General features: G+C 37.8%; 2 protein-coding genes across 4 annotated transcripts in view; both read right to left on the bottom strand.

The window, feature by feature from the left end:
* The window catches only part of LOC135111156 (mucin-2-like), a 33,778-nt gene extending 30,503 nt beyond the window's left edge, over positions 1–3,275 (bottom strand). For 2 of the 3 annotated variants that reach the window (XR_010273574.1, XM_064024182.1), the window contains exon 1: positions 3,032–3,275. Coding sequence is in view for 2 of the 3 variants with exons in the window: in XM_064024182.1 (XP_063880252.1) it covers positions 3,032–3,175 (144 nt within the window). In the remaining variant the exon portion in view is untranslated. The remainder of the gene's footprint in view (positions 1–3,031) is intronic. The other variant, XM_064024183.1, reaches the window with a different exon arrangement.
* Positions 3,276–10,024: 6,749 nt separating this feature from the next.
* LOC135111325 (glutamate receptor ionotropic, NMDA 2A-like) lies at positions 10,025–16,717 on the bottom strand. Its single transcript, XM_064024547.1, has 11 exons — positions 16,672–16,717; positions 16,008–16,108; positions 15,463–15,552; positions 14,567–14,725; positions 14,223–14,311; positions 13,882–13,997; positions 13,212–13,426; positions 12,902–13,057; positions 12,623–12,729; positions 11,111–11,271; positions 10,025–10,588 (listed from the first exon to the last, which is right to left on the bottom strand). The coding sequence occupies exons 3-11, from the start codon at positions 15,475–15,477 to the stop codon at positions 10,506–10,508; spliced, it is 1,101 nt and encodes a 366-aa protein (XP_063880617.1). The 5' UTR covers positions 15,478–15,552; positions 16,008–16,108; positions 16,672–16,717; the 3' UTR covers positions 10,025–10,505.
* Positions 16,718–18,134: the final 1,417 nt, after the last annotated feature.

Here is an 18,134-nt window from a genome sequence, read left to right on the forward strand (position 1 = left end):
TATACAATTATAAATCATTTAATATTCTGAAGATGACAACAAATGCTTTCATATATTTTTATTGAAGGATACTAGTTTTGTTTGCTACACTACACTCTTAAGCAGAGAGAGAGAGAGAGAGAGAGAGAGAGAGAGAGAGAGAGAGAGAGAGAGAGAGAGAGAGAGAGAGAGAGAGAGAGAGAGAGAGAGAGAGAGAGAGAGAGAGAGAGAGAGAGAGAGAGAGAATCCTGCAGTACTCAGCACCCAACTATAGACATCCATGCAGTAATTATGACATACCCAAGATTTGTGTGCTGTCCTGTCTTTCACAAACCATTGTCACTGTATGCATGTATGGCATCCCACTATTTTTGCCAGATCTACTTTTGACTTAACTTCTTTATTAGGTACTCCACATAAAAATCTGCTTAGTATGGTGAATGATGAAAGAGACAAGAATTCCACTGAGCCGGAACCAATGTTATGGACAAGAGCCTAAATGATTAGATGATACAAGAATGCATAAAAGAAAATCTAAATACTGCATCGAAACAACTGCACAACTCACACCAATGACTTGCAGCATTTTTCTGATCTCTTCAGTACCCAGTGTAGGTAACATATTATGCATCACAGCAAGCTAGAGTTCAACTAAGAGTATTGTGAAGGTCAATAAACCTTGGAGGAAAAAGAAAAATGTACTGGAGATTTATGACAGGCATGTAACCACAGCCATCACTGAATTTTCAATGCAGCTGAGTAAGAGAACATTGCCTATAATCTGCAAAAATGCTGACAAAATTGCTGATTTCACATATAAAAACAAACCAACTTTGCTATGAAATAGTGGTCACAAAAATAATTTTGGAATGCACTAAATTAATATTTCATTGAACTGATTAACGAATACATTTATTTTTGTTATTCCCCTTGAAGCTTCATATATACTTGTATAATGATTAGAAAGTTGATGGTTATTTTCAAGTATGACAACTTCAATGTGCCAAGCATCAGAACACATAATTTGGCAAAACAGTCACACATGTCACTTACTTCTGCCTTATTATGCTTTACTTTGCATGCCAACCAGGACCAAGTATTAAGAAGTTGCCAAGTAAATATATTAAACTGTGGATCATTTCTGAATGAATATACTTCCTTTTCTTGTTCATAGCAATCAAGCACAAGCAACATGACCTTGCCATAAGACAAAATTTATGTAGATAACATGTTCAAACTCCCTAATCTTTAACACACAATTTCTTTTCTTTTCATGAAAAGCATACCTTGATACTGTCTAACAAAGGAAGGTTCTCCACCAATACATTCCAAACATATTTAGTGTATGAAACTGAAATGAATACCTTCCATAAAAAAGAGATCTCCCATTGAAGTTTATATAAAACTATTATAATTGAGAGATACAAACAAATGAAGACTGTTGACCTTGCGCTTGTACATAATTTGTAAAGATGTTTTTTTTAGCAAAGTGCAAGAATATCCAATACCCTCCCTGTCAACATCTAGGTGAGGACTGAGGGGCCTCCCATGCAAGCCTAATCCAACAGACTATCAGCTGGCCCAAGTGGAGAGGAGAATGACAGATAACAAAGTTTCTAATGCAAATTTTACATGTGTACAAACTCCGAGTCATACCACGTGTTTACACGTGCATCAGGCTATGATGCAACAGCGCATAGCATTTAAATCTCTTAAAGGGATCCTGTTTTTTAATCACACAAAAAATAGGCTTTATCACTTGGTAGCACAAGGTCTCCCAATGTGATGAGTAAAAAAAAAAAAAAAAATAATAATAAAAAAAAACAAATAAATAAATAATAATAATAATAATAATAATAATAATAATAATAATAATAATAATAATAATAATAAATAAATAAATAAATAGATGAAAAAAAAAAAAAAAAAAAAAGTCTTCCAAAAATAAACCCCAGACCACTCCTTTAAGGTTTGGTTAGCTGGTTCGAATCTCTGTATATTCCTGATATTTGAAATTTCATTATCTGGAAGAGAGGTTACTTTCTCTGAAATAAATCTGACATTGGGAGTGGGTGAAGTTATACATGATCCTACCATTTTGAAAACTTTGCAAGACCCAGCTCTACAGATTCATACAGTAGTGCTGAATACTGTTTCACCAATTTTCAATGGTTCTATTATATAAATAAAGCATCTGTGCTTCATGCAATTAGCAACACTTCAAATTCTTCCTCTTTAAGACTGCCTGACCTAATTCAATTTACTAGGTACAAGAGAAGTGTTTGAAACTAAAACGAACACATTTTACAGGAGGCGAATATATAAAAAATAAATAAATAAATAAATAAATAAATAAATAAATAAATATATATATATATATATATATATATATATATATATATATATATATATATATATATATATATATATATATATATATATATATATATATATATATTAAATGAACAGCGTAAATAAACATGAGACAACCGCTATTCATTCAGTCACTTGCCTTCATATGACTTGCAGTCATAAATATTGGCGCTACCAGTTACGAGAAAATAAAGCTGAACGCTAAAAATAAGACTATAATTACCCCCCCTGGTAGGATACGGTTTCCACTCCACTACTTAACGCTTACATGCAGCATACGCACACTGAATATGTGACTACAAATACTGCCCTGCATTAAAAACTAATCAAATTAACGTTTTCATTAATTTACATGTTATCCCCCCCCCCCACACACTTTACCTTAACCACATCAACACTCGGCCAAGCTGAGTAGCCCACGTACCAAAATACTGTGGGGGTGGCAGCAGAGTCACCAGACACTACTCTAATTTCCTCATGTATTATGCCAGTTACAAAATCTCTCAACTGCCTTCCATACCACAAGATAACCCAAACATCACTGTCAGGTTACTCCGGCTCACGGCTTCACACGGGACGCTGACGGAAGAAATGTGTGGCGAAGAGCAGGGCAGCGGGTGGAGGGGTGAACGCAGCGCCAGCAGCGGCACAACACACACTAACTAAAACCAGGACTCACACTACGCAAACGTTCCACCAGCTCCTTCTTGCTGCCGGACTTGGTCAGCCCCCGACGCTCCAGCTCCGCCTTCAGCTCCACCACCTTTAGGTCCTTGATCAGCCGCACGCCGTCAATGGTGAGGCTCCTGGCTCGGTCGCCCATTTTGCTGCGTAAATTCCACCAGCGCCCGTTCCCCGACACTCACTCATTCTTACTCCATTTGCACTACTGAGAGAGCAAGCAGACGATAAACATGGCACAGGATTGGTCCTCCAGCCTTCCCGCCGGCCGACTGGCCAATCGTTGCAAGGCTCTCAGGTGGCACTGCGCTACGTCAGCCAATGGCGGAGGGCGTATCATCCCGCACGATAAGGAGGGACAAAACAACTACGTAGTGCGCAGCCGTGCTATATTTAACGCATTATTGTTGTTCAACTACACGAATATTTTTGAGTTAAAATCTTACTTACTATACAAATTAAATTAACAAATAAGAACTAAACAGCTTACACTGTGGAAATAAAAATCTCCATCCACAGGGCAGCCGATGGGCGGAGCGGCTGTGGTGGTGGTGGGGCTGTCGTGAAGCAGCTACGGTCACGGAGAGCGTTGCCAGATTGGCTTTCTCGGTACTGTAATCCCTAGTTGTTGACTAATAAAATTTGCGCATCTCATTTTAATAATTTGTATTTAGTCACCACAAAGGATCCATCAAATGGCATATAAATCAGTAAAGCTTTTCGAATAACCTACGAGAAAAAAAAAAAATGCAGCACTTAACATCACCCACTGTACTGTAAAGGTTAGGTAATCGCTGAGATTAGGGACTTCAACATTTGTGACAATATTCCAACAACAATAGAACTAAAACTATTAGTAATAAATTACTATTATTATTATCATCACCATTATCATTTATGTTCTTGCTACAACAAATATGTTGCCTAGACGAGAGAGAGAGAGAGAGAGAGAGAGAGAGAGAGAGAGAGAGAGAGAGAGAGAGAGAGAGAGAGAGAGAGAGAGAGAGAGAGAGAGAGAGAGAGAGATGCAATGACATGATAATCTATATTGTTATTATATGCATTTTTTTTTTCATGAAAACAGAACACGAATGCTAAATGAATAAAATACCTCTGATAACAACGGATAGCAATAAAACTACTATACAATATTGTATCAACATTGGTATATTCGAAATACAACCTCAACCAATAAAAGTATCCAATGATAATATTATCTAAATAAAATGTTTTAAATATAAGTATCAAAACCATCTGCACAACATACCAAATTGATGATGCCCTGTGCATATAATTCTTCTACATCTCAGCACTAAGAATGAGTGAAGTAACAGGTATGCTTAGTTTCTGAGACTTATCACAAGAAAGTGATAGCATGTGCATTGTAACTGTCCACTTCTCTGCCAATAAATCAATACAAAAGTATACTAATGAACCCCATGGATAGATGTATAACACAAAGATGTTCTCAACCTCGACCAATATTGGCTATCTCTTATCTCCGCTAATACCATACCACTTCCTTAACATTTCTACAAGAACTAATATAAATATTTTGAGGATTTAACAAATTCAAAGCTTATTTTTCACTAATACAGAAAAAAATAAACTTTTATAATATTTTACATAAATAACAATTTTGTATAAGTATCTCCAAAAAATAAACTCAATAGCAAGGAAGTTTTCTTTATAATAACTAAATCTAACAACTTAGTATCAAAAGAAAGAATCCTTACTATTGATATGTGGATAAAGAACCAATAGTTAAGCAAGACAAAAAAATTCACTCCATTATACTGATCTGTACATATAACTATTCAATATTAAGAATGCTTCACATGATGGAAGAGTACAAAAAACAGTAACAACTAAGATGAATTAAAACTTCCATAACGTATTATGCATCTCTTCTTGCCTATTTTCATTTTCATTCACAAGAGCCTTGAATTTTACTTCACAGTTCAGAGCAGTAACATCCAAATTTTTTTTTTTTCAAAATACAGTTTGGCCCATCTTATCTTTTCATAAAGGTTACATCTACATTCATCCATGTATCCTTATTAATTACAGATTACTTTACAAAACAAATTTAATAATGTAATATTTCTATAATCCAGTACATTGTCCTGTCATAAAATTCATATTAAATAAAGTACAACAAAACATTTGGTCATGACTTTATTCTATCAAGGTAACAAAATCTAAAGTAATAGAAAAAAATGTTACCATCACCAGCTGGTGCCACATGATGCTGAGGTTACATGAAGTCTGTCATTACTGACTCATTCATGCTAGCTGGGGCAAGGGTTGCTGACAAATAGTTAAGTAAAACACTTTTTGAGAAGCAAAGTAACAACCAGCCAAGTTCAAACATGAAAACAGCCTCTTTTCTCTCTCTTAATGTACACACATACACAGCTATCTGGATGGTATAGTAGACAGCATCACATCCTTGGTGTGACTCAGTGCTGACTGAGAATGGTAACCATATTGATCTGAATCCTACAAAAGTCTGACAATTTCTTTATATATATATATATATATATATATATATATATATATATATATATATATATATATATATATATATATATATATATATATATATATATATATATATATATATGAGAACCAAGGGCAACAAAATTAGAAAAAAATTAAGGCCCACTGAGGTGCCAGTCTCCAAACAGAATTAAAAATGACTCAAAAAATAGAGGATAAGTATCTTGAAACCTCCCTTTTCAAAGAGTTCAAGTCATAGGAAGAAGGAAATTCTGAAGCAGACAAGGAGTTCCAGAGTTTACCAGAAAAGGGAATGAATGATTAAGAATACTGGCTTAACTCTTGCATTAGAGGTGAGCAGAATAGGGATGAGAGAAAGAAGGAAGTCTTATGCAGTAAAGCTGCAGGAGGAGGGGAGCCATGCAGTTAACAAGATCAGAAGAGCAGTTAGCATAAAAATAGTGGTAGAAGATAGAAAAAACAAAACACTGCATTGGTGAGAGAGAGGTTGCAAGCAGCCAGTCAGAGAAGTGGAGTTGAAAAGGTTAAATGCTTTAGATTCCATCCTATCTAAAAGAGTGGTGTGAGTGAAACTCCCCTATACATGTGAAGTGTATTCCATACATGGACAGACAAGGCCCCTGTACTGAGTTAGCAGCTGGGGTGGTGAGAAAAACTGGCAGAGACAACTCAAAACACCTAAGTTCATAGGAGTAGTCTTAGCTAGAGATCAGATGTGAAGTTTCTAGTTTAGATTATAAGTAAAGGACAGACCAAGGATGCTCAATGTTGAGTGTCACTGAAAAAGGGATAGTTATCTGAAAGACTGTGTTGAAGTGATGGATGAACTGAGTTTTTGAGGCACTGAACAATACTAAATTTGCTCTGCCCCAATCAAAAATGTTAGAGATTAGAACTCAACCATTCTGTGTATTCCAAACCAAAGCTTGGAAGGTTTATCATGAAAGAATGAATGTATGCCCCCATGCCAGATACAATCACCTCTGTTATGGACACAGTATACACAGACAAGTCTCTGACATGGAAGCAGTAGTCATTCCAAGGAAAATCAGGTTAATACTTCCTTGTCCCCCCAAATTACTACAGACAAAACACCAGAGGCACTTCTACTTTGGGGGATCCTGAGGAGGGATTGGAGTGATAGAAAAAGATACAGATATGAGGTTGTGATTGGAAGAGCCTAATGGAGAAGACAGAGTGACAGCATAAGCAGAAGGATTAGAGGTTAGGAAAAGGTCATGAATATTGGGCTTATCTCCAAGATGGTCAGGAATATGAGTATGGTATTGCACCAGTTGCTCTAGGTCATGGAGGATAGCAAAGTTAAAAGCTTGTTCACCAGGGCAGTCAGTGAAAGGAGAGGAAAGCCAAAGCTGGTAGTGAACATTGAAGTCTCCAAGAATGGAATCTCCAAGAAAGGGAAGAGAGTCAGGATGTGTTCCATTTTGGAAGTTAAGAAGTAAAAAAATTTCTTAGTTGGAGGCACTGGGTGAGAGGTATACAGCACAGATAAATTTAGTCTGAGAATGACTCTGTAGATGTAGCCAGATGATGAAAAATTTGAAAGATTCAAGAGCATGAGCAAGTTAAGTCATTGCACACAAAGACACAACATCCAACTTTGGATTGAAAGTGAGGGTAGAGAGAGTAAGAGAGAACAAAGAAGGGGCTACTGTCAGTTGCCTCAGACACCTGCATTTGAAGTGCCTGCTACTGGATGGTTATGTGTGCTTCCCATACCTGGCAGTCCTATGACTCGGACTCTTTCAGGAGGCAGGTTTCAAGACACTTATCCTCTATTATTTGATCATTCTATCTGATGTCACTTTGGGAGCTGGCTTTTGAGTGGACCTCTTTTTTTTTTTTTTGCCCTTGGCCAGTGACCTCTTACATAAAATGACCCGCCACTCTGGCACATGCTGCAGTCTGTATCGGTACATGCCAATGGGTGGTAAATACTCCAGTGGCCAATGCGCATGTAATGCTGCCAAGTAATGACACTGAGCTGGTGCATGCTGAAGTACAGCACTTGAAACAAAATGCAGTGAACAACACAATAACATAACTAAAAACAGTAGTTACTAGATCTGTTGGGTTACTTAAAGTAACAACACTATTACATTTTCCAAGTTTAACTTTGTTAGTACTAGCATAACATAGCACTGAAAGCCTTGAATTAACTGGAGATGAGGATGGAGATGGTTTTAATGCATAAATACTCTCGGAACATAACAACAAATCAGTTATGTTAGACTAATTTTTGTCTGTTTCCTGCATTTATAACAATTATAAATTATGTAACCACTTTATGAGTTTAATTTGTAATTAGCTCAAGCTTCTCAAGCAAAAGCATAATTTTAAAAGATATTGCTGACAGCAAGATTAATGTTTGAGAACAGCTCAAACTTTTAAAGAGGTTGTAATTCTCTTTGAGTTATTCAGCACTACTACCGATGGTTACTGTAATATGTGTCAGTTTATCATTACCTAGCAGTCAAAGAGTTTGTGAAGTATCGCTTTATCTTCATTATCAGGCCTCTAATTACAATAAACAAGTATTGACAATATTAAACAATATAAATGCAGGAAAATACTAAAGATATACTCGATACCATTTGTGTATGAGAGATGGTAATCTCTCACACGATCACGGACAAGCAATGGATCTTCAGCACATTCCACACAACACTTACTACACAAATACAAATACAAGTCAATATACATTACTAAAATCAAGCAGTTTCCTTGGGTTTCCCAGTGCAAGACCTGCCGCCAGGGATTACTGGTCTTTTATAGTTTCATAAAGATGTTAAAGAGATCACATGAAAGCCACCATAAACGCTCACCTAGCATTCTGTATTTCCCAAGCCATGAATTTTCCCGCCGCGACCTGCCATTTTCTGCTCCTTGCGTCTACACCCACGCTCCTCATTGCCTGGATTTATCTTCTTCCGTGACCAGTCCTCTACTTCCACATAGCTCAAGTTGAAATATGTACATTGGCATGCCATAAAACTTCGTGTCCACTTACTTGAGTTCACTGGAGCCTCTGAACAACAGAATTCACCTCACCTGAAATCTCGCAGACAACGCCGGCCATGAGCGTTGTGTGATAAGTGATGGCGGTTCTGCGGAATTTAAGATTATTTATTACATTTTGTCATCTTTCCTTTATTCATAAATCTATACCAAAATTCTCCATAAAATATTTAATGAATACTCAAAACTGTATTTTTTGATAGTTAAATATTTCTCTGTTATATCTTTATCATATAATGTTTTTTAGTGGTTCTTAGAAACTCTTGTATTTTTTACTGTAATTTCATCAACAAAAGGGTTTTATACACATATTGCAGTATACACAGATTCTGGTTGTTAAATATATACTAACATTATTTAAATAATGATATCATAATTCCATGATGATATAAAATAGTGCATTTATCACCAAAGCTCTCAGCTGTTGTTTTAGCTTGTAGCCTGAGACTATATAATTATACTGACTCCAGAAGTATCAGTTATCGCCAAACAAATGCAAATCCATAACTATTTGAATGTTAACCTTTCAGAATAAAAGTAAAATTAACCATTCCTACCTAAGATGTATAGATATGGCACGCTTGTATACATTCCACTTCTGCCTACAAACTTCTTCCTACAGTAGTATAGGTAACTTCCTTGCTTGAGAATCGTGTCCGAGGGTTCGATCTCTGGTCCCGTCTACCTCTTGAATATAATATATTAATTAGTTTTTCACGGTTTCGTCACGGAAAAAAGTCGATTTGATCATGGTAATGGCGGGTAGCATCGAAATGGGATGCTCTTCTGAAGATTTAATAAAGGAGATAGGAAAAATCATAGTCCGAGCTTAAGATGAGTTAGGAAAAGTGTCTTCCATCTCAAAAGAGAGAGAAAACGCGTATGGAGCACCATTAACCAGAGACACGCTATGGATTGTTTGGATACTTAGTATTATATCAACTAAACACCAGATAACACAAGGAGGAAAGTAATGTAATGACGTAGCAGACAGCGAAATACACGCTAAAACATTCTTAGCTCTGTGATATCTTCTCCCCTAATCGGTCGTCATATTCTTCAGCAGATCTGGTTTTCATCCTTGGTCAAGTCTCTCTCTCTCTCTCTCTCTCTCTCTCTCTCTCTCTCTCTCTCTCTCTCTCTCTCTCTCTCTGTGTGTGTGTGTGTGTGTGTGTGTGTGTGTGTGTGTGTTAGAAATCTGTAGAGCAACAAACAAGCAGAGGTAATCTTCAGAGTTCTTTGGCCCATATATGTTCCATGCTCTCTTCCTGTAGCAATGAATGAGGAACTAAATGAAATGAAAATTCATCAAGCTTACTGCAATTTAATCAATAAATCGTGAACAATGATGAACCACTGTTTTCTTTTCCTGTGATTCTGTTTATTACAATAATACATGAGAAAAAAAAATCGGTGGATTCACGGCTGTTTAATTAACAATCAGTTGCCTACTTAAGTCACATTATATTTTTATGATAATTTTACTCATTATAATAATAATAATAATAATAATAATAATAAGCATGAAAGTAACTGAGCAAGTACAATCAGTGTAGTCGATTAACTTGCCACACGAACTTCCACTGTGTGAAGTCTTCGGATCTGACTATTTGTCAGGTTTGAAAGAAGAGACCAGCAGAGTTAATACTGAGGGAAAAAACACAAAAACACACTGAAAGTGAATGCGGCAGATTAATCAACGTCTACCATGACTCTACTAAGAGGAAGAAATCAGAGTAAAAAAGTATATTGTCAAGAAAAAAAGTATCATAAGCATTGACGAAGGGTTTCAATGTTGGTAGATTTGAACCAAAGAAGAAAACTAGAGAATCGTTGGACGAACAGTGGGTGGTATGAATAATTGGTCGTCGGTAATCGTTCAATGTCAAGCGTTGGCAGATGTGGGGTGACTAACCATCATGCTCAAATTGACGTCGCCTCACTAATGCTACCATCACTTCACCCGCCAACACCGCCATGCTGAGGCTCACGCCTGTAGGAGATTTGTAGATGTTGGTACTGTAGCAAGTAAGGAAGCAACAACAACTTATCACCTACTCCTACCACCACCACCACCACCACCACCACCACCACTTACCATTACTTATTACAACTATCTACATTTGCTATCTCCATCAAACATTATCCACCACTATCAAATATAATTTACTACTACTACTACTACTACTACTACTACTACTACTACTACTACTACTACTACTACTACTATTTTTACTACTACTGTTACTACTACTACTACTACTACTACTGCTACTACTACTACTACTACTACTACTACTACTACTACTACTACTACTACTACTACTACTACTACTACTACTGCTATTACCATAATTTACTCTCGGTACATATTATCATCACTTATCACCATAATTTACTCTTGGTACATATTATCATCACATCATCACCACCACCTACCGCTATCTGTTATCACCAACTGCTTACTATTATCTTCAAGAAATATCTGCCACACCTAATCACTAAGAGCACACACCTGCCACGAAGACATACAGCACCCCGAAGTAGTCGCTGACGCTGAGTGGTCGCTCGGCCCGGCTGAGGGAGGAGCCCACAGGTTTGAGGCACTCGCTGGAATTCCTTACCTGATCCTGAAGCAGGTGCTCGATCAGGCCAAAGTCGTGCAGACGGAGGATACTAGAAAATAAATACATGCATGTATTTAACAGCAGAATCTTTTCATGTCAGTTTATGACAGAATTTTCAAAAGAAGAAAAACTGGAACTAAATTTTCATGAATTTCTTTACAAATATTTCCTCTTAACATCTGATTCTCTGACTCTGTGGTCATACATTTTTCCTTCAATTTGTGTCATTAGTCCCACTTAGCAGTTGTTAATGACCTCCTGCACTGTAACTATCATCTCTATCAATTCCCTCCAGCTTCCTCTTTTTTCTTGAGGTGAGTTTCTTTCCAGAAATGTTTCTCTTGTTCGGTTCCTCCTGGTGTTGCAGTACATTGCTCAAGTTAACAGGAAGTAGATGTCCCATTTCTTGAAATTGTACACTGACATATTGTCTGTGACAGTTAATGTATATCTACAGTACACATACGAAATACACAGTTGCATAATAATATATTGTACAATACGGTACTCTTGTAAAGATAACACTGAAAATGTTCTTTTTTTTTTATATTTTTATGGTAATTATTGTCTGGAATACAACATTACAAAACAAAATAAATATCTACATTCCTGCAAACACTATACAGATGTATCAACATAATAACTTTATTTTATTCAATATGATTACTGCTAAAAACTCTTACTGATGTGGATGGTCTCTGGAATTGAGGCCCCGTAGACTCAACTGCCCCCCCCCCCCCCCGACCCACCGCGCACACACACACACACACACACACACACACACACTCTTTCTCTCTCTCTCTCTCTTGGCCAAACGTGTAGCGACACCTTTTCTAGACTCATCTAGCGCTGCTAGAAGTCTCTTCGACTTCTTAGGCATTGTAGACAAGAGGATAACTAGCGAGTACACAAGGTAAAACTTCGTGTCACCGTAAATCACACTTCATTCTGGACACCAGGACATAAACACAACTATTATCATACGCACACTGTTGCCAGATGTAAAAACATTCGTTTTACAAAAAAAAAAAAAAAAAAAAAATATATATATATATATATATATATATATATATATATATATATATATATATATATATATATATATATATATATATATATATATATATATATATATATATATATATATATATAACAGCTTTCTATAGGTATTTTTGCAATTAGCATATGGAAGCGTGAACAGCTGACGCCATGCGGAATTTAATTGTTCGAGGACCTTTAAATTTTCCCAAACAAACCCTTGTTTCCCCTTCAAAATTTTTGGAAAAATAATAAAAAATACATTATTCTATTCAGAGAACCATGCGTTTTCTATGATGCCCAAAATATAGAAAACTAAAATATTCATCCAAACTCCGAAATTTTGTCCTTAAACCACTCACATGCGGTCCACTTCAGCCTTGAGTGGAGAGCCTGGAGGAAAAGCGAAGCTGAGACTGGAGGCGCCGAAGAAGCCGCTCGAGGCAATGTACAAATTGCACGAACCCACCTGGAGAGGTTAATGAATGAATGAATGAATGAATGAGCCGATCAATCAACTCCGATGTTTTGAAAGGAACGTCTACTGAGTGGAGATAAGAAATCAGACTGAAGCTTGTAGAGTAAGCATCATATGAAGAAATCACGTGTTGGGACTGTAGACGCTTATCATAAATGAATACCTGAGCGAAGTGTGCGTCAAGGAAGTAGTGTAGGGTGCGAGTGATGGTAGTGTAGGCCCAGGTGCCGTTGTACATGCCCATCACGCCCTCAGGGATGCTGGGACCTACGTACAGCTGCTCCATCAGTTGACCCATGGGACTGTCCGGTGGTGATGTCTGCACGGGAGATCCATTGAATGCATTCGTAAGCTGTGTGATTATTTACCTTAATATATTTACCTAGTTTTATTAAAGCATGGATGTTCCACTTATTTTCCCCATCCACTTATTCCTAACACACACACACACACACACACACACACACACACACCATGATTGCCTGTTGAACGCGGCTGCCCATAGGGACCCAGGTAGTGATGTGAGACCTGCCCAGCTCCTCCAGGCTGTCAAAGGGGAGTTGCAGTTTGGGCAGCACCAACGTGGCCACCAGGTTGGAGCGGTAAACGGCGGTGACGATGTAAGCAGTGAGGAGCCAGACCCCAGCTACCATGCGCACCCCATCTCCCATAGGTATCCACGGGACCGCTGAGAGAGAGAGAGAGAGAGAGAGAGAGAGAGAGAGAGAGAGAGAGAGAGAGAGAGAGAGAGAGAGAGAGAGAGAGTTGATTTCCCTTTTCTTGAAATTGTTCCTTGTAGTTTGTTCACTCAGGCTAACTAGTCAGAAGGCAGAGGAAGGTCACTAGTTGAGTGGTAGAGATAGCTTATTCTTAAAATATTTGAAGTACTGGTGTTTGACGTTTGAGTTACGTAAGTAATGCAATGATGCATGAATTCCAGTGTAAATACGTGACAGAAGAAGACCAGGAAAAGGAATGCCAGCAGAATGAAGATATTATCTCTTTCTTATGCTTCTTAGCGACTTCGGATACCTCTTCCCTGAAATTATTCAACCAGTGCAAGGAAAATAAAGAAAATGATGAACAAGAAGTGAAAATATGACTGGAAGGATATACGCAACTCCCTTGTGTAGCTTAACTTACACTGAGTCAGCATAGCGGAGTACACCCAGCGCCCAGATAGCTCCCTGCTGGTGGTCACTCCTGCCCACCACCGACGCCACCAAGGGGAGGAGCCTTTACCCTCGTCATCTCCTTCCCTGCAGCACCAAGAGACGTTCACTCATGACAAAAGTTGGTTTTAGGAAGAATAAGAGGCAGAATCTCAGTGTAATAATAGAGAATGGAGCTGCATTGAGGGCTTCTTCAAATTAACACAGGTCTTTTTCCGTGATCTTTAAGGATTCTCTCTCTCTCTCTCTCTCTCTCTCTCTCTCTCTCTCTCTCTCTCTCTCTCTCTGCCCAGACGGTGGAGCAACACTGACCGAGTATCCTGGATATACGAGTGGCACAGGTGGATCATGCAGGTGGCTATGAACACCACCACCAGCGCCGCTAGGTGTAGTCCCCAGACCTAAACATACAGTATAAGGAAGAATATAAGTTGACGTATGGATTATAAGAATTACATCTTTTTCATGATTTAATAAATAAAAGGAAAAAAAAAATAGATAAATAAAATAGAGTGAAATGAAAAATAAAAGCTGATTGAATCTTGCCAACAACAACAACAACAACTACTACTACTACTACTACTACTACTGCCACCACTAATAGTACTCTATTGTCATCATCATCGTCGTCATCAGTTGAGGAGAAAAGGACTCACGGAAAGAGACAAGGGCTTGATGAACCCCGTCTCGTCAGACCTCAAGACGGGTCGCACGTAGCCGAAGGAAAACTGGTCCACGGTGAAGGGATAGCTGAAGGCCACGGCGCGGCTCCTGGCCTGGGACACCGTATACAGGGACGATGACATATCCGCCTCCTGCACGGGTGACAAGGAACAGTGTTGAAACACTGCGCCGCACCTCCACTACATTCAAAAGACTTTAGTTGAATCTGCATGGTTTTTTAAGTGTGTTATATAGTTCTATAATAGTGAGAGATTAACAAAATATCTACGTTATTAACAGGAAAAACAATAATCTATGTGTCCTTTTAAAATAGTCATGATGAGAGAATAAAATGCTTCAGATGAATACACGAGTTCCTGAATATATGGCGACAACTGTTAAAGACAAAATGACGTGTCGAAGAAAGAATTTTAACTCTTTGACTGTTACATTATGGCTTCTTAAGCTTGAGAAAATATTTTGATACGAGTATAAAAAAAGAAGAAAAAAAAAACCAGTAAATAGAATGATCGAGTTGTTCAAACCTACTTATATTATATATATATATATATATATATATATATATATATATATATATATATATATATATATATATATATATATATATATATATATATATATATATATATTAGCATAATAAAATCAAGCAACACGTGTCATTAACAGTCAAGAGATTAGGAGATCCTTCATTACCATCATCAACATCATCATCATCATCATCACCACCATTCTGTGATTCTACTGCAGACATGGGTCTCTTGCAAGCTACTCCACTTTCCCATGCCAGCTGCCCATCTGTTCCAGGCCATTCCAGCATAGTGTCCCATCCTCCCCTCTCTCCCTCCTCACCGGCCCCTCCAGCACCCACCCATCTGTTCAGCATGCCCAGTGATCCCGTCCACGATCCGTTGGGCAGCTCGATCCCCAGTCCGTGTCCGAGGCCCTCACCAGCCTGTAGCTGCGAGAATAATGCTAATAATGATCATGGTAATAACAGTAATAGTAATGATGATGATCATAATAATAATAATAATAATAATAATAATAATAATAATAATGATAATAATAATAATAATATTATTATTATTACTATTATCATTATTGTTATTATTATTATTATTATTATTATTGTTATTATTATTATCATTATCATCATTACCACATACAATATCATCCTCATCAGCGTCATTATAACTCTCTCTCTCTCTCTCTCTCTCTCTCTCTCTCTCTCTCTCTCTCTCTCTCTCTCTCTCTCTCATACAATTTGCAGCCCGTCAGATTAATAATGGATAAAACGAGTGATGGATGAACGAGATACGTCAGCCTATATGGCACCCCCTTCTTTGTCCCTTGTGTAGGCGGGGGATGCGTGCTGGAGCCTGAAACAAGGGGAAAGAAGATTCATTCACTCACCAGAAACCCAACTGCTTCGCCAGGATGTCCACCACTTCCTTGGCGCTGCCTGTCACTTGGTAGGGAGGCGCGTTGTTCTGCACGATGGAGAACGGCTGCCACTGAAGGAAAGGAGACGAAGGAAATGCGTGTGAAGATAATAGAGCATTTTCGTAGGCAAATAAACACTCTTAGTAAAACCAAAGGTGTATTTGATAATATAACAAGGTATGGTGATCAAATTTAAATAGCAAAGATGTGCTTCCTCCCACCCACTTCCGAGAGAGAGAGAGAGAGAGAGAGAGAGAGAGAGAGAGAGAGAGAGAGAGAGAGAGAGAGAGAGAATCTATAACCACATCACTTAAGATCACTGCCATTAAGGTAACCAATTTCACAATCACCCATTAACTATTTCATCGCTATAACCTTCCTTTAAACCTTATGAAATGCCTCTGTGCAAGTTTAAAGAAGCACATTATTTTGAAAGGCACCACTAACAACCAAAGAAGTGATGATCGATGTTTAATTTCTGTTCAGTAAGATGATCTAGGCTTACTCAAGAGGGACAAAGCCATAGCATACGCAGATCACAACCCACACTTGCATGGACATTCGTATCGTCGATCTTGATAGAGATGGAAGGGATCGAAAGAGGAATATGAGGAGGATGGCGACTCGAGCTTACCGTGCCAGTGACGAGAGTAAGACACAGTGAAGATGAGTTGGCCTGCTTCATCTTAGAGAGAGAGAGAGAGAGAGAGAGAGAGAGAGAGAGAGAGAGAGAGAGAGAGAGAGATGCTTTACAGATAGTCCATCCATTGCAGCGGTTAACTATAACATTAGACTGATATATCAACTCTTTATCTGTTTAAATGAGAGAGGAAGAGAGAGAGAGAGAGAGAGAGAGAGAGAGAGAGAGAGAGAGAGAGAGAGAGAGAGAGAGAGAGAGAGAGAGAGAGAGAGTTTGCTATCACTATGCACCACTATCTGGCTGAAGTGTGGACGAGAAAGGGAGAGATCACGAAGGAGAACAGCAGCAGGAGCGTGTCGCTGAAGATGGTCATATCCGTCACGTCACGCCTGTTTTATAAAAGATCCCTTTCTCATCTATCTTCCCCTCTTTCTCGTCTGTCTTTTCCAAGGAATCTTTCTTATCAAAAGGGCATGGAACTGCACCACACAGACAGGGTTTATGATTAAAACAAGGAGAATGTCATACCGTGGTTCTTGCTTTAGTGTATTTGAGGAATATGTAGCAACTTGTGCATGGTTGCTTAAAGGCTGGAAAAGGTAAATTCAAATCGACTATAATAAAAAGGAAGAGAACAATAAATAAATAAATAAATAAATAAATACTGCTACAATTAATAATAATAATAATAATAATGATAATAATAATAATAATAATAATAATAATAATAATAATTATTATTATTACAATAATAATAATGATACTGAACTGAATGTGACTAATACATTACTTTAATAGCAATACACACACACACACACACATACACTTAATCATGTTAAAAAAATATGTAACACTTAAGAGAACTGCATTAATGTTTCTTTGCAATGCTGGATTTTTTAAAATTACCTTCATTATATAAACATATTTTTTTTACAATTTTGCATAAAAGCGGTTCGTTATTTCATATATTATTTTTAGTTTGATTTTGAAACCGATGCTGCCGGGCCATCACTTTTCAAATAAATCAATCAAAACAAACATGAAACTTACCAGATTTTGGGACATTGTTATGCTCAAGGCACCTGTGCATTATGGTGTGCAGTATCCTGGATGGTCTGTATGTATGTAAATATAAAACTGAATAGACCAAACAAAAAGTAAGTAAACAAGTGAAACTGATTATCCTCCCCCACTTGCAACCTTGGTAGCAATTACAGCAAGAAGAGATTTATAAAAACATGTAATGAAGTTCCCATGGCATTCACCAACCCTCGGCTCTCCCTCTGTGGTGAAACAGAACTATGAAGGTCAAGGCTAGATAACACGTGATCAAAATTTTGTTCTATTGGTGGGTGGCTCCCGAGAGAGAGAGAGAGAGAGAGAGAGAGAGAGAGAGAGAGAGAGAGAGAGAGAGAGAGAGAGAGAGAGAGAGAGAGAGAGAGAGAGAGAGAGAGAGA

This window comes from Scylla paramamosain, chromosome 21 (assembly GCF_035594125.1).
Source record: "Scylla paramamosain isolate STU-SP2022 chromosome 21, ASM3559412v1, whole genome shotgun sequence".
Taxonomy (NCBI): Eukaryota; Metazoa; Arthropoda; class Malacostraca; order Decapoda; family Portunidae; genus Scylla; species Scylla paramamosain.

Coding starts and splice junctions, on each gene's coding strand:
- LOC135111325 (XM_064024547.1), bottom strand. Junction 13,427..13,881: donor CTCCGCTATGCTGACTCAGT/GTAAGTTAAGCT, acceptor TCTCTCTCTCAG/CGGTCCCGTGGATACCTATG. Junction 13,058..13,211: donor GCGTTCAACAGGCAATCATG/GTGTGTGTGTGT, acceptor TCTCCCGTGCAG/ACATCACCACCGGACAGTCC.